This window comes from Corvus hawaiiensis, chromosome 1, assembly GCF_020740725.1.
Source record: "Corvus hawaiiensis isolate bCorHaw1 chromosome 1, bCorHaw1.pri.cur, whole genome shotgun sequence".
NCBI classification, from domain to species: domain Eukaryota; kingdom Metazoa; phylum Chordata; class Aves; order Passeriformes; family Corvidae; genus Corvus; species Corvus hawaiiensis.
The window spans coordinates 67,992,069-68,006,571 of NC_063213.1; the positions used below are offsets into that span (position 1 = coordinate 67,992,069).

Consider the following 14,503-nt stretch of genomic DNA (forward strand, 5'->3'; position numbering starts at 1 on the left):
AAAATCAACTGCATCACCTGCAGGGCACATCTTAGTCACTGTTCTGAGAATTTAAAAAGTCAAGAGCAGGAGGGAAGAGCAAAGAAAAAAGACAAACTGAGTTGAACACAGAAAAGTAAATTATACAATAAAGACATCAAGAGAAAAAGTGTTAAAAGCCAGTGTTTGAGCATGTTCGAACAAAACACAGCTACTGTGTTAGGCACTGTATAAAACCAAGCTATGCCAAATTCCCAGTGTCCCCCCAGAGCTCACCATTAAAATAAAAACCACTGAGGAAGGTGTATGCTTCTTCAGGGAAATGCTTTTGAATAAAAAAACCAAACACACAGTGGTGCTGAGGCAAGGATAAGCAGGGTAAAAGGTCCCACAGGAGATACCTCTGGTTGCGTAAGGGATGTGGGTTACTGGTAGCATGTGCATTTTTGCACTTTCACAAAAGGGAAATACGATCTTGACACCACATGGAAGGCAGCCTCTGTGTTGAAATTTTATTGAACATGAAAGACACGCTTGAAAAAATCTTTTTATGTCTGTATGAATACAGCAGTTCAAAACTCATAATATACAGATAACACCTAAATGCTCAAAATTATGTAACTTTTTCTCATCCTAACTTGGACCACTTACATGAATTATCTCAATAACAGCTTCTCTACAAATGGACATAGAAGAGCTAGTTGCTGCTTTTTAGCTCAAACAACTGCTTTGGGGTTTTTCTGATAGCAGTGTTACATAGTCAGCTTGCCTGCTGTGATTGCCTATGGATCACATATCCAACCACTTGCAGTTTGGAAGCAGACCACCAGGACTCTCATCTATCCCATTCACGTCAGCCTGTTAGTCCTTTCTCTACCCAGGTCAGGGAGCAGCCATCAAGCACAGACAATAATAAAGTTCCCTTTTTCTCTTTACAATAAGATTAGTGAACAGATTTTTTTCTTAACTCCTTTTACAAAACAGAGCTAACAAGTCACTGCCTGTGCAATAGGTGGGGACAGGAACGCTGCGCTGCACTACAACACCGCCGATTTCTCCACAAGAAAACCAATGTGCCCATCCAGAAGAGAAAGCCAACAAACTGCTGCATCTACCACAGAGCTGCCACACTCCTTGCATGCCACCAGCACCTGACATCCACCACAAAAACACAGGGCTTGCTCCACCTGGATGCATCCTCAGGCCTGCTTTGGCACCCCCTCCCTTGGCCTAAATTTCCTCCACCTTCCCAGCTTACCTCTCCCTCTCCCCTCCAGCAGGCCTCATCGATACTGCTGCCACAGGGGAGCCCCTGGAAAACTCCCAGTTTAGAATGAGAAGACTCTTGCTATCTGAAGGCAGATGCCCCAAGGCCAGCCAAAACTTGCTGTGGGGTGGTCTGCCAGCAACAAGTCTCTCTCAACACTGAGACAATGACTAGAAAAGAGCTCAGTATTATCACTGCCAGAGCACACCAACTGGAATCTATTGCCAACTGATGCAGTATCACCAAAAATCCTGTATCTGTGGCAATTGCAGCACAGGCTTTCTAAAAGGACAGTGTCTCCTTCCAAGCCTGGTGGTCATAAGGGAGACAAGTTTTACCAGTATAATTCATGGCTGAGTGCATTTTCCTGTCTTCATTAAGGGTTTACACCAGTGCTGCTACCTTGGAAGCCTGCCATCAATAAGCAGGTCAAACCTCTTCGTCTGGGAAAAGCCTCTCCATTGTTTTCTGTCTCATGAACAGTTCTTCAGTAACTATATTTTTTGTTTGGAGACCAGGGTGTTGGAAAACAATTGAGATATGAGTAAAGAGCTCTCCTTCACCACAAAGTAAACTGTATGCTTAATAAGATGAAATAATTTGGTCTCTGTGGACCATAAAACAATAGCCTCACTGTTGCACTCACACCTTGCAAGTTATGTCCTCACATCACCCAAATTAAACTGTAATAGGGACTGCTCCACAGCTCAGATTCCCTTTAAACCTCTTAGCTAACCTCTTTTACCTCTTCAGGTTTCCCTCTTTAGCACAGACATGAATCAATTGTTTCAGGAAACCTCATTTTCTTGAAAAAAAAAAAAAACAAAAACCCCGAAACTTTTGTAAGGCTATACTCAAATCCCCTATGTTTCTTAAAAAAATCCCTAATTTTTATTCTTTATGTCAGGAGTTGAAATGCATAATGAAGTAAATAGTATCAACAACTGTGACTGACTTAAAAGGGTGCAACAGCAAGTAGAGCTTTGTCCTCTCCCTCTAGAGCAGGATGAGAATCTACTAATTACTTTATTACAGTGTGGGTGGAAGAATGAGTGAACTTCAAATCAGCACAGAATTCAATGCAGTATTTCCTTTATAGTGAAGAATGAAAAATAACCCCAGACCTAGAATAAATCTCCCTACCCAGTTTCTCCTTTTGTTTACACCAGGTCTGAGGTTAGTTATACAGCGGTACAATGCTAGAGATTCCATACACATCTCCACATCTTAGGGCATGTGCCCACCTTTAGTTGTCTATCTGTGAGCAGAAACTTTCCCTAGAGGCAAGCTATTACATAATGCTCAGGATGAGCAGTTTCTCGCATCCTTCTTTGATCTGTCAAATAAAAGCCACCGCAAGAAAATAAAAATGCTAAGCACTATATTATTTTATTTTCCTGCCACAGTTCTACACTTACTGTCTCTCATTGTTAGAGATCTCTTTATCATTACCGATGCAGCCAAAAACAGCCATCAGAGGCAGACAAACAAACCATGTAAGGCATGATGAAATATTCAACACACATGTTCCCCTTCAAGACAAGACAATAATAACAGAACAACTGAAACCTGAGTCTCTTTCCAGCAACACTAAGTTATGCCACTGAAGTCAAATGAGTATTAACAGTTTTATCTGCCCCCTCATACTCAAAGACACAGAGATTATTCCATTTCTGAAAAATCTACCACCACCACTGTGCAGCAAAAGCTAAGGGATTAGCAAAATAATAATGAAGAATACAAATCAGACGTCAGAAAAAGGAAGATTCTCAGGGGCTACAACCTGAGCACAGAGTGAGCACAGAGCACTCTTACCTGTGTGAGTGAGCATGTGCCGCTGCAGGGCATGTGCCCATGGAAAGACTTGAGGACAGTAAGGACAGGTGATATTTTGCAGGCAGTCTGAGTACACATTCTTCTTCCCTCTCAGCAGCTTATCCTTGGCAGTTTCCTTCTCATCCTCACTTGTTCCATTTCTGCCACTTTCTTCCTTGAAATTGTCAGTGGACTGCAGAAATGGGCTAAATTTGTTAGTGTCTGTGGTAGCCAGCATCTTCTCTATGCTGGCAAATTCCCCACTTGACTCCAGATCCACACTACTGCTAAGTTTAGGCTTATTTTTCGTTCCTTTCTTTCTACCTCTTTTCTTAGTCAACCCAGCATCAGGAACGGGAGACTGCCCTGGATCACAAGCCTGAGACAGGTCACTGGGCAGGCTGGAGTCTCTCTGAACGGTGGTCACGATTGTCACTTTAGCTTTGGCATTCCCTGATTTATCACACCCAGTGGAGCTGCTCATTGCCTTGGGACTGGCATCTGCAGCCTCTGTTTTCAGCAAAGTGGGAGCAGAAGACACAGATGAAATGATCTGTGCAATGGAAGCCAATGGTGGCAGCTCTTTAGTTACTGAAGGCTTTGGCAAGAGAGGTGGTGGTGGTGGTTTAGGCCTCAGGGGTCTCAGCAAGGCAGAATTGCCAGGGAGAGCCGGGGAAATGATCGGGACAGTCAAATGCAACGAACCTTTCAGTGGCTGGGGATGTCTGACACCCTGATTTGTCTCTGAGTTCCCACTGGCACCAAAAACCAAAGGACACTGCAGACAGTTATAGGCCTTATCACTGTTCCCAGACGCAGCCAACTCTTGATTCCTGGCTTCACAGGGGGCATCATCTTTATCCTTCTTCAGGATTTTGGGGATGGACAGGTCGATAGGCTCCATGGAACAGTCGTAAAGGGACAGAGATGAGCTGAACAGGTTCTCCTGCTTCACTTGCACAGCACTCAGGCTTTTGCTCTTCTGAGAGAAATCCAATGGCTCATCAAAATCCATGGGGAAGTTGCCCACAGGTTCACGTTTGATGGAAATGTGAGATGATGTTCCCAGCAAGAAGCCGTTTTGTGGCTCCAGGAAAGGTGTCATGGGCTTGTGGTCCATGTAAGTGCTGTCCTCCAATAATGAAGGGTCTGTCTGGCTTTCCTGGGCATTGCAGTCCACCATTAAGATGTAATTCTCAATCTCCTTTTCTTGCACATGCAAGTGCTGCTTGAGGATGTGGTGAATGCAATTCCTCTTGGCTGAAAAGGCCGTGCCACACTCCTTGCACTCGAACGGCTTCTTCTTCTGGCAGCCGCTGTGTGTCCTCATGTGAATGCGGAGGGCTCGGTAGTGCTTCAGGTCCTCTCCACACAGCTTGCACACCGTGTCTGGGGAGCAGAAGGCATCCACCATCTCTGCAGCATTGCTGGTGACATATTCAATGTTCTTCTCGATATCCTTCCTGGTCGTTTTGAGGTGCTTCTTTCGCAGGTGCCTCTCACAATTGGCTTTCACTGTGAATGGGTAGTGGCAGATTTTACAGATGTAAGGCCTCTCCCCGCTGTGCGTCCGCAGGTGCCGGATCAGCGCTGCCTTGTCAGCCGCGATGTAGTCACAGATGTTGCACTGATATGGGGAAATACCTAAGTGAGAACGGATGTGAGCTCTCAGGACACCAGAGAAGGCAAACACCTGGTCACAGAAACGGCAGGGGTACAAAACTTTCCTCATGGTCGGGGTCTTCTTGTTCGCTGCCCCTGCGATGATGGCTTTGAGGTCTCCCTCTGTGACTTCTTGCTTGATCTTGGCTTCCATACTCAGAGGCAGGAGAGCTTCAATGATGCTGTCTTGCTCCAGCTGGGTCTTCATCTCATGCTGAGTTAAAGGCTCTACTTTGGGTTGGAGGAGCAACTGTGAGGAAGGACTTGATTTGGCTCCTGGTTGGGGGAGATGAGAGTTGGAGGCAGACTCCACCGAGTTCTTGATCAGCCTCAGAGGGGGAGGTGGGAGACTTGGGCTGATGCAGCCGGGGGAGGCTTGCTGGGCACTGATAAGAGGAGGAGGTGTAGAGGTTGCGACAACTGTTCGGGGCGTTACCAAAGGCTTTGGCTTCAGTGGTGGCATATGCTTGAAAATTGACTGCACAGGGACAGAAGGTGCCTTAGAAAGTGGAGGAAGACTGATTTGAGGAGGAGCAGAAGAAGCCATCTTCAAGATCTGCTGAATGTCTGCCAGCTCAATGGCAGACTCATTGGAGATGGGTTTCACCACAATACTGCTGTCAGGCTGGATAATAAAACCCTTCTGGAAAGGCTGCAGCGAGAGAAGCTTTATGCTTTCTTTTGTAGGGGGAAGGACTGAAAATGACCCTCCCATGGAGGCAGCTTCCAGAGGAGAGAGGCTGAGCAGACTGGTGCTGCCGGGTTCCTGAGGTAGGTTACTCTTCAGTGCTCTGAGCCGCATTTCTTGGACCTCATCTTGTATATTGTCCTCCTGCTTGACAGGCTTGATGTCTTTGGTGTACTGTAGGCCCAAGGATGCCATGAAGGCTTTCTGGTCTGGGTTCTCACTGGGTGGGGTCATGGACTGTGGCTTGTGCTTGTCTTTTCCCTGATCTACCACATGAGTTTCTGTGTGCAGTTTGAGTGCTGAAAGCATGGGGAATGCCTTGTTACACATCTCGCAAATAAATCGATGGAAGTCACTGATGCACCTTCGCAAATTTGTTTCACACCAGACCTGCAAGACATGCAAAAATATTTAGAGTAGGAATCTCAGACTGGAAAGGCATCAAATGCTGCTGCAAAACAAAAACATTTCACTCTCTCTTCCACTAAGTTAAGGGGTTTAGAGCAGCCACCACCTACCTAGCATGGAGATATTCCTGCTCCACAGCCTTTGGTCTCCAAATGGGTATATCTGAATTAAGGGCTGATTCTCCAAAAGTTCCCCTCTATAAAGGTAAACTCCTTCAGAAGGCTGTTCAGACTCTCAAATTCTCTTCCATCCTAAACTTCCCTATCAGAAACTTCTCTTGTGTCACTGACAGGACAGGAACCTCAGTACACTACACAGCAAGGAAGCTGGGCAGTACACTATCTCGTTTAGCTCTATTACAAAGAAGCCAGAAGGAGAGCAACAAAAGGGGGAAAAAAAAAAAAAAAGCATCCACGAAGGCAAAACAATATAAACCAACCAAAATAAAATCCTCCAAAAGCAGATCAGTGAAACTCAGAGACTAAAGCAGAGTGGTTTTGGTTAGGGAAGTCTGATTACATTTATTCTCCCAAGAAAAATACTAGTAGAGGGCTGGCAAGATCTTTATAGGCTCTAAATACTTCGTAAGTCTTCTCTCACAGTGAAAGCAAAATTATTACAAAAGGAAAATACCAACATTCAAATCCCTTAATAACTTTAAATGTCTGTCATTAACTACAAAAGAAATAAACTTTATTTAAGAAGCGCTTTCTTTTGATTTTGTAAGTTTTATACCAAAACTTTTAACAGACTGACAGAATGACCTATATGCTCCCCTGGACCAGCAGCAAATATCAAATCTACCACCTTGCAGTCAGAAGAGTTGGAAATCAATGCTTTAATCCCAGAAGAGTAAGAAAAATGCAGAAACCAAGCATGGTCCTGGTGGATTGTGCTGTTAATTTTTTTTTAATAGAAATGCAGCTTCATCCAGACCCAAACTAATTAAGGCAGGCAAGGTTTGACAGAGGGACAAATCATACCACCCAACAGAAAGCTTTACGGCGCTCAGAAAAATATTTACAGACTACCTCCCTGACTTTCCCCAGTCACTGTACCTCAAAGGTGCAAAACCCTCAAACCTTACATGAGGAACACTGTGGAGTGTTTTGTGAGGAAATCACTGAAGATGTCACTGTTTAGTTAGTAAGGCAACTGCTCAAAGTTTTTTGTAATAAAAACTTTCACACACTAACTACATCCTTGTTAGAGTAAACTAAAATAAATAATGTCTTCCTTACCATGTGTACTCCCTATTGATTTCAGATGTAGGATTTTTTGGGTAGACTCAAAGGGGCAAGACCAAAGTCTTCCTTTAAAATCTTTTTATGCATCTTTACACTGATAGTTATCCACTGGAATGGTGAAAAAAAACCCCAGTGCCAATATTCTTTAGATTAAAAAAGAAAAAGTAAAAGCATAAAGTGTTTGAAGCCTACGCAAACAGTGGTGATGTGCTTTCCACAAAATATTCTACACGCAGGACAAATCTTTGGATGAGTTCATCAGATAAGCACTGTAGCACCTCATACCTTAGGCTATGAAGAACAGAGAGTACCTGAGAAATGCGGGGGAACTTCCTACAGGAGAAGTCTGTGAATCCCAAGTCATGGAAGCCTGCTGGAATCGAAGGGTTGTTCTGAATGAAAGGCTTCCCCATGGGATCTCTGGGAAGCTGCTTGTGGATAACTGCATTATGGCGCAGTAAGCCCCGATGAGTTCGAAAGGTAATACAACAGATGTCACACCTGGAAAGGAAAGGAAGAAAACAGAAATCACTTACTGACTGCTGCAAGCTTAAGAACTAGCATTCTGCTTGCACTGGGACATCCTCTTTCCTCTCATCCTATGATACCAAGAACCTGCTAAATGCAAAACAAAGCCACAGTGCATTAAAACCTATCACCACAAAAGGCCATTTCGGTCACAGTCACTTTCTACCAGTTTCTGGCTAGTAAGTCCACTGAAGTTTAAAGAATATGAGAACTGACAATCTCACATGGGCAGATGGTAGAACGGCAGCTGAGACCACAGCCTTGCGAAAACCTTTTCAGTATCCAACCAAAAATATTTCAATGGCATTACACCATTTCATTTTTACTGAAAAGTACTATTAAAATAAATAACATTTTCTAAAAAAACAGTGACATGGAGAGGCTAAATCTCACCTAAGCAGCAAACAAATGTAAAAACAGCACCTTTTATAACCACTGCTTAAAACATACTAGTGCACACCACTGAAATACTTGTGCGTGAATCTTCCTCACACTGCCTTTCCATAAACTGTCACTGATTTTTCAAAGCTGTTATGAGGGACAGACTGTTTTAAAAGGAAAACAAGTGCTCCTTAAAGGGGAGAAAGGTTCAGAGGAGGAAGACCTCAAACACGTTCAACACTTACGACACTTTTACACCCCCTTCACTGTCAGGTAGCCCTGAAGGAAAATGCAGAAGCACCGTCTTTTCCTACCCACACTTTATTGCTGTGATTTCTTGTTTTTCCTAAGTTCTCAAATCCCAAATCCAGCTAAACAAGGGCTTCTCACATAAAACATAGCATTAAACAATCAAAGCTATGCTGCAGGCAGTAAGGGCTATGCAGCAACATTTGGCCAATACGTCCACGAAGCCTATTGCCTTTTAAATATTTGGAATGTGAGCTCTGCAGCGTGACAGGTGACGTCCACTCTGCATTCAGTAAGTGACACACAGTTTCACCCAACCTCAATTTCCTTGTGGTCAAGGTCCAGCTCCCAACCAAATTGTGGGTTCCCCAGAAGCAAAAAACACCAGTGGATATGAGGCAGTCAGATTTTGTCAGCAAGAATATTATAAGCACTAGGAGTTTTTCACATCTGCCCCTGGCCTTAGTTCTCCCCATACTGTCTTTGCTCTCTACATCAAGGAGTAGTACATGTGCCTACTCATTAAAAAAACATCCTGCAATTAGAAATTACTTCTGACAAAATCCTGAAACCACCCCCTCCCTGTCCTGTCCCTAACAAACTCCCATTGTTGTTCATTTTATCACTACATAAACTCCCACAGCCATTTTTTTATTCCCTGAAAATGAAGAGATAACCAAATCAACCACAAAGCAACTGGACTCATAGTCCCTGAGTGGTGAAAGAAGTAAGTGTGAAATGTATATAACACGGCCATTGTTATCGCAGTACCCAGAAAGCCTGCACATAAATATTATGCGCTGAAGGTTTAATCTGTTTTAACTCTCCTGTCAATTCACTTGCATCCTACCTTTATAATTATTGCTGACACAGTTCCTGCATTCCATTAAATACTGAACCAATGCCATTTACAAAGCTAATGTTTACTTAAAGAGGTATGCCAAATGTGACAACAGTCTTGGGGGGGGGGGGGTGGGTGGCCAACACATAGTACTTCTCCAACTTCTCCAGCATCAGGATCTACAGCTCTCCTCCAGCTCACCTGGCAGCACCTATTCTGTGATGCAAAGCTTTCATCTTCAGTGAAAACAAAAATACAACCACCAAAACCACTGGGGGACAGAGAGCATTAAAAAGTTATGAGACAAACTTGCAGGCTACTGAAATAAATTGTTTTTAGAGGTGATGAAAATGCCTTGCATGAAAACAAGCAGCGCTCCTGACATGTTCCTCCTGGTATGTCAATATACAAACAAGGAGGGCTTGGAAACAATTCTCCTGCACCACTGGAAGCATTGCAGGCTGTTCTGCAAAGGGACACAGACCGCCACCTCGGTGCATCCTGAAGCACCTCTGCGGTCCCAATGTGCCTTCCCTGGGGCCAGGAACCCAGCGCAGCAGCTGTATCCCCTTGTGTGTGAGAGGGCAGTCACAGCTACCAGTGATGGCACCACAGAGTAACTGGGAGCACTGGCTCCCGCCACTGTATCCCCAAGATCTGGGCTGAGCAGGAACCAGTGCTCCTTGTCAAGCAGCCAGATATCCCCCACAACAGGGAGGTGTGCCTTGTTCATCCTGCACTCCCCCTCACCTCCCTCTTGCAACACGCTGATTTTCAGCACTGCTTGATTTAGGGCTCCCACAAAAGCTGCACTTGAGAGTTAATCTTTCAGAGTAAACACCCATGTGAAAGTCCTTCACAGTACACCTGTATCAACTGCTAGCCTCAGGAGTAAAAATTTGCAATTCGAAAATGGTGCATTCCATGCAAAGGGAACTGCCTCCTCTCCCCCAAACAAAAAGTAACATATAAAAAGAATATAAGCTTTCTCTCTTTTATTAACCATATTTATTTTTCTCTTTCTTCCTTAGTCTTCTTGTATTTTCCTTGCTGTGAGCAAAGAAGCAGCAAACAAAAAGAGAAATTGGGAGAAAGATTAAGCTCTTTTTCCATTAGGTCAGAAAGAAGCACCTGGCTGAAAAAAGAAACATCCAGATAAATCATGCCTGTCATCTCAAGTTGCAGGCTCTTCAGGGCATATAAATGCACCGCACCCTGCCTCAGCACCTTGCCCTGGTGCACAGCTTACAGAACCCCATGGGAGCTGGAGCATGGGAAGGAGCTGTGGATGCCCTGCCTTTCTCTGTGGTCCAGGCATGGACCCCTAGCACCTCCAAGAAAAGCTTACAGGTACTACGTGTCAAAACCTAACTAGTTAAGGCAAGCATCATGCTGCATTGACTAAGGCTTGTGTTAATTTAAAATGGAGTAAGCTGCCATGCCTAACAGTGCTTTAACTGGAAGCGTTAGGTTTTTTTAAGGAAGTCTAACTATTAATTTCTCTGTTTTGTCATCATTACTCTTTTCCATCTTTGGGTAGTGTCACTGCCTACAGTATTTTTAAATCTAGACCGCAGTCTAAGAAGAACAAGAGAAAGGAATCCTAGGTGATACGAACGTGTTTTCATCTTGTTTAAACTGCTTTAAAAAAAAAAAAAATTAGTAACTGTGGAAAGTCTGAAAAGTCCAGCATATCAAATAAAGCATCTAAAACATATGGTAATAGTTTGCTCATGATGAACTTTAAAAACACAAAACAAAACACCAGAAAAACCTCCCTCTCCTTAAAATTTCACAAGTCTGCTCATGTGCAGTTCCAAGTCAAACATGGATGACACAGCTGCAGAGAACACTGATGGAACAGCTTCTGAGGTTGTTAGCAGAACGGGCCGAGCAATGGCCCAACACCTGTGCAGAGATAAAAGCACTCCACTTGCAAGGTAAGTTTCCAGATGTATCTAATAAAAGCTGCTGTGTTATCATGTGACTGCTGGTCTTGGCCACAGTCTTCCATTTTTCTATAAATATGATTCCAGAGTAGGGAGAAAAAAGCTGTTCAGTTCCAAGCACAGAGGTTCGGAAACAAAGTGTTTCCAGGAGCTAAGGCCTCTTTAAAATTAACTTTAATTCTCAATTGCCTTTATGTTTTGGAGTTGCTCATATTTGTAACAATGCAAATATAATACCAGGGCTCTGGCTTGCTGGCAGAGGTGTAAAAAACAAGCAAGTAAGGAAACAGAACTCCTAAAACACAAAAGCAGAACCAAAATGTAACAATGGAATCACCAGGCTGCCCTTGGTGCTCAGGCCATGTATCACACCAGGCAGGTCTGATAAATTATTACTACACCAGTGCAGCTTTTTCTTTTTTTTTTCTTTTTTAAATGCAGACAAGGTCTCTGTGTAAAAACACACCATTAAAAAGCTTTCTCCTAAAATAAGTTAGTATTCTTGAAATCGGTAATGCTAATTAGTATATAAAAGCATTTTAACAGGCTTTAAGAAATAGTCAGTGCTTTGCAAAGCTTGTTCAAAGGGGCAAGGCAGGATTTGCTAGACTTCTGGTAAGTGGCACCTTCTGCAAGATAAGTTTACATAAGCTGTGCCTGTTGCCTTGCACTACACTCTCCTCTGAGACAACTCCAATTTGTCAGCAGAGGAAATAGGTTTTCTTGTTAAGAAATAGAAAGACATTTTAGAAAGGAAATGCAGAGCTGAATTTTAAGCAAAATTAATCAGTCTTGATTTTGATTAAGAGTAGTGCAGACAAATATTCAATCCTTCTGGATTTTATATTCAGTAGTCAAGATGCAAATGCCAAATATTTGTATATATCATTATGTTACCAAGAAATTAAACAAACACTATGCTCTGCATTACCTGAGACTGTTGGTGGGAAAGTGACATTTACCATTATTCTACTTGCACTTCTGAAACCACATGGACTAAAATCTGTTTTCACCCATGCAGCTCAGTACTACAAAGTTGCCCATATTGTGGATGTTAACAAATAAAACCAGTGTTAATTTCTAGGCCTTATCTAAAATAAAAAAGCTTTGTACCACTTTGTTCCTTTCGTGTCTGTGTTCTTTAGCAACTTCCACAAACAGAAGCAAGGAAAACAAAAAAAGAATGAAACATATCCTGAGACAGAAGTCATTAATACACAATGAAGTTATGAAGTTGACTAACGCCTCCCACTGAAATCCCCAGCCGGTACCATGTGTTTTCTACCTCTGTTGTTATTCTCCTTTCCCTCTCACATTATTTGCAGAATTCATGTGGCTCTCATGAGCAAAGAAATTCCTATGCTGACCTAAAAATAATACAACTGAGTAGAAGAGAAAGATGGGTGATTCCCTGCTGATGACTCATGTCCACACCGGCAATGGGAGCAGGCTTCCAGCCTCCACACTGGCAATGTCCAGCTGCAGGGGAACCTGACAAGGACGGGGAGATGGAGAAAGGAAAGTTTTAACACAAGGGCTGTCGCCACCTATGAAAGAAAAGCCATCAGGTTACATACATACTCCCCTTCAGGAAAGGATTCCTTTGCTTCTCTTTCACTTCTGGGGCAAGGCAAAGTGAGAGAGATGAGAAAGAGCCAACTGGTTTCTGCTCCTGTGCAACCCCACCCAGGTCCAGATACTCATCTCCTTTTGGATAAAAAAACCAAAAAACAACCCTTCCTGGCCTCCACACCCAGGGCCCTAGGAAATAACATCCAACAGTCACACTAATCTCTCCCATTTGCTGCAGATGAGTGATGGAAAAGCAGCAGTGCTGTGAACCCCGCTCCTGCCTCCCTCCCAGGAATCCCTGTACGCCCTCCTGCTGCCCTGCAATGCCCATTCCTGCCTCCCTCCCTGGCAGCATCACAGCGTGTCTGACCCCGAAGGACCTGCTGCTCTCCCATCTCGACCTTGCCCACCGCTATGGGGCTGTGCTAGAACCGCAGGCAGCACCAGGAGCCAACTCCCTGCCAGCTGCAGAGGCTCCCCTTCCCTTCCCTTGTGCCTAAGGGGATGGACACAGCCCGCTAGATGTTCAGTAAATGCTGCTTCACAGCCTCAGCAAAGGAGAGACTTTTCTTCTAACTTTTCCCCTCTTCCACTGCCCCACTGGCGGTCTGATTTTGTTACCAATGTCTCCTGTCACTCTCTTTAATCCTCTCCCTCAAAGAAGGCACCCTTGGGTGCAGCCAAGGCTGAACCCCCTGTACCAACCTTTCTATTAATAGAGGGATGCACAGCGTTATGTGCATTCCTACAGCTGCGCTGTGGTCCAGGCGAGAAAAATATCCCGTAGGAGCCAGGACAGACCCAATATAAACCAGGGTGATGTTGTGCTTCAGAAATTTGTCAGCATGCTACAGAGCCAGTGTCCACACCAGTGACTCCCACCGTCAAAGTAATTCCAGTGAAATTAACTGCTGTAAGGTTTAATAAAAAGGCACAAGCCATGCTGTGTCATGTTTTAACTTCCTTTGTGTGTGAGCAAAGAAAAATGAGTAAGAACTTCTTCCTAACACTGTAATGAATTGCATTTACCAGCAACACTTCAATAGAGCCAGATTTAAACACCTCTGCCCTGGTGGAACAGTGGCTTACTCTACCATTTACTTCAACAAAATTAACATGCAACTAAGACAAAATAATGGGAAAATGGGAGATGGCCTGCAGACACTCACACAAACTAGTCATTTTCTCATAATGACTTTTTTACTTAATAAAGGTCAAAGTTTTAAAAACCAGAAGTGTCAACAAACTGGCTGGACAGAATCACAGAGAAACAGCTGAAGATCAACTTAAATAACAATGAAGGGTTTAATAGTTAGGGCAAACATACCTGGGGGAAAAAAAAAACCTGACCAGTACAGTCCTCTGCACTACCAAAATTAGAAGCTGCACAACATCCAGAATAAAAGTTGTTATTTGTGCACCCAAACTCAAGTGAACCTTCTGGTATTCATTCAAGGTAAGAAATGAAAAGCTCGTCTTATCTTCTAACACATCTTTCAAATATGGAAGCCAAGTACTTGTGTAATGTCAACATTAACAGCAAGTTAAAAAAGAAATCTATGGGTCTACCATGTTAAAAAAAAATATACCACCACTTTTCCTGAGTTACAGAAGGAGAAATACATCTCCAGGGGTTTCTCTATCCTATAAGCATCCACTGATCACAACAGGGCTCACAAACTGGTGCAGCTGAATCTGGACTGCAGTCCCTTGCCCTTATCTACATTTGCAGGTTAAGATATGCTCAGCATGCAGACATGACTGCCAACACACTGAGCAGCAACCAGCACTTTGAGAGAGACTGCATATAAACAAATCCTGCTCCTTAGGATCAGGCAGGCGTGCTAATAACCTATTTTGGCTCAGCCCCTTCTCCCTCCTGCATGCCCTTTTACAAGCAGCTTTCTGCTACAGTCA

General features: G+C 43.6%; 1 protein-coding gene across 6 annotated transcripts in view; it reads right to left on the reverse strand.

The window, feature by feature from the left end:
* The window catches only part of RREB1 (ras responsive element binding protein 1), a 122,292-nt gene that overhangs the window by 16,807 nt on the left and 90,982 nt on the right, over window positions 1-14,503 (reverse strand). For all 6 annotated transcript variants that reach the window (XM_048309728.1, XM_048309737.1, XM_048309764.1 and 3 more), the window contains 2 exons: window positions 7,378-7,567; window positions 3,062-5,801 (listed from right to left, as the gene is read on the reverse strand). In XM_048309728.1, coding sequence (XP_048165685.1) covers window positions 3,062-5,801; window positions 7,378-7,567 — 2,930 coding nt within the window. The remainder of the gene's footprint in view (window positions 1-3,061; window positions 5,802-7,377; window positions 7,568-14,503) is intronic.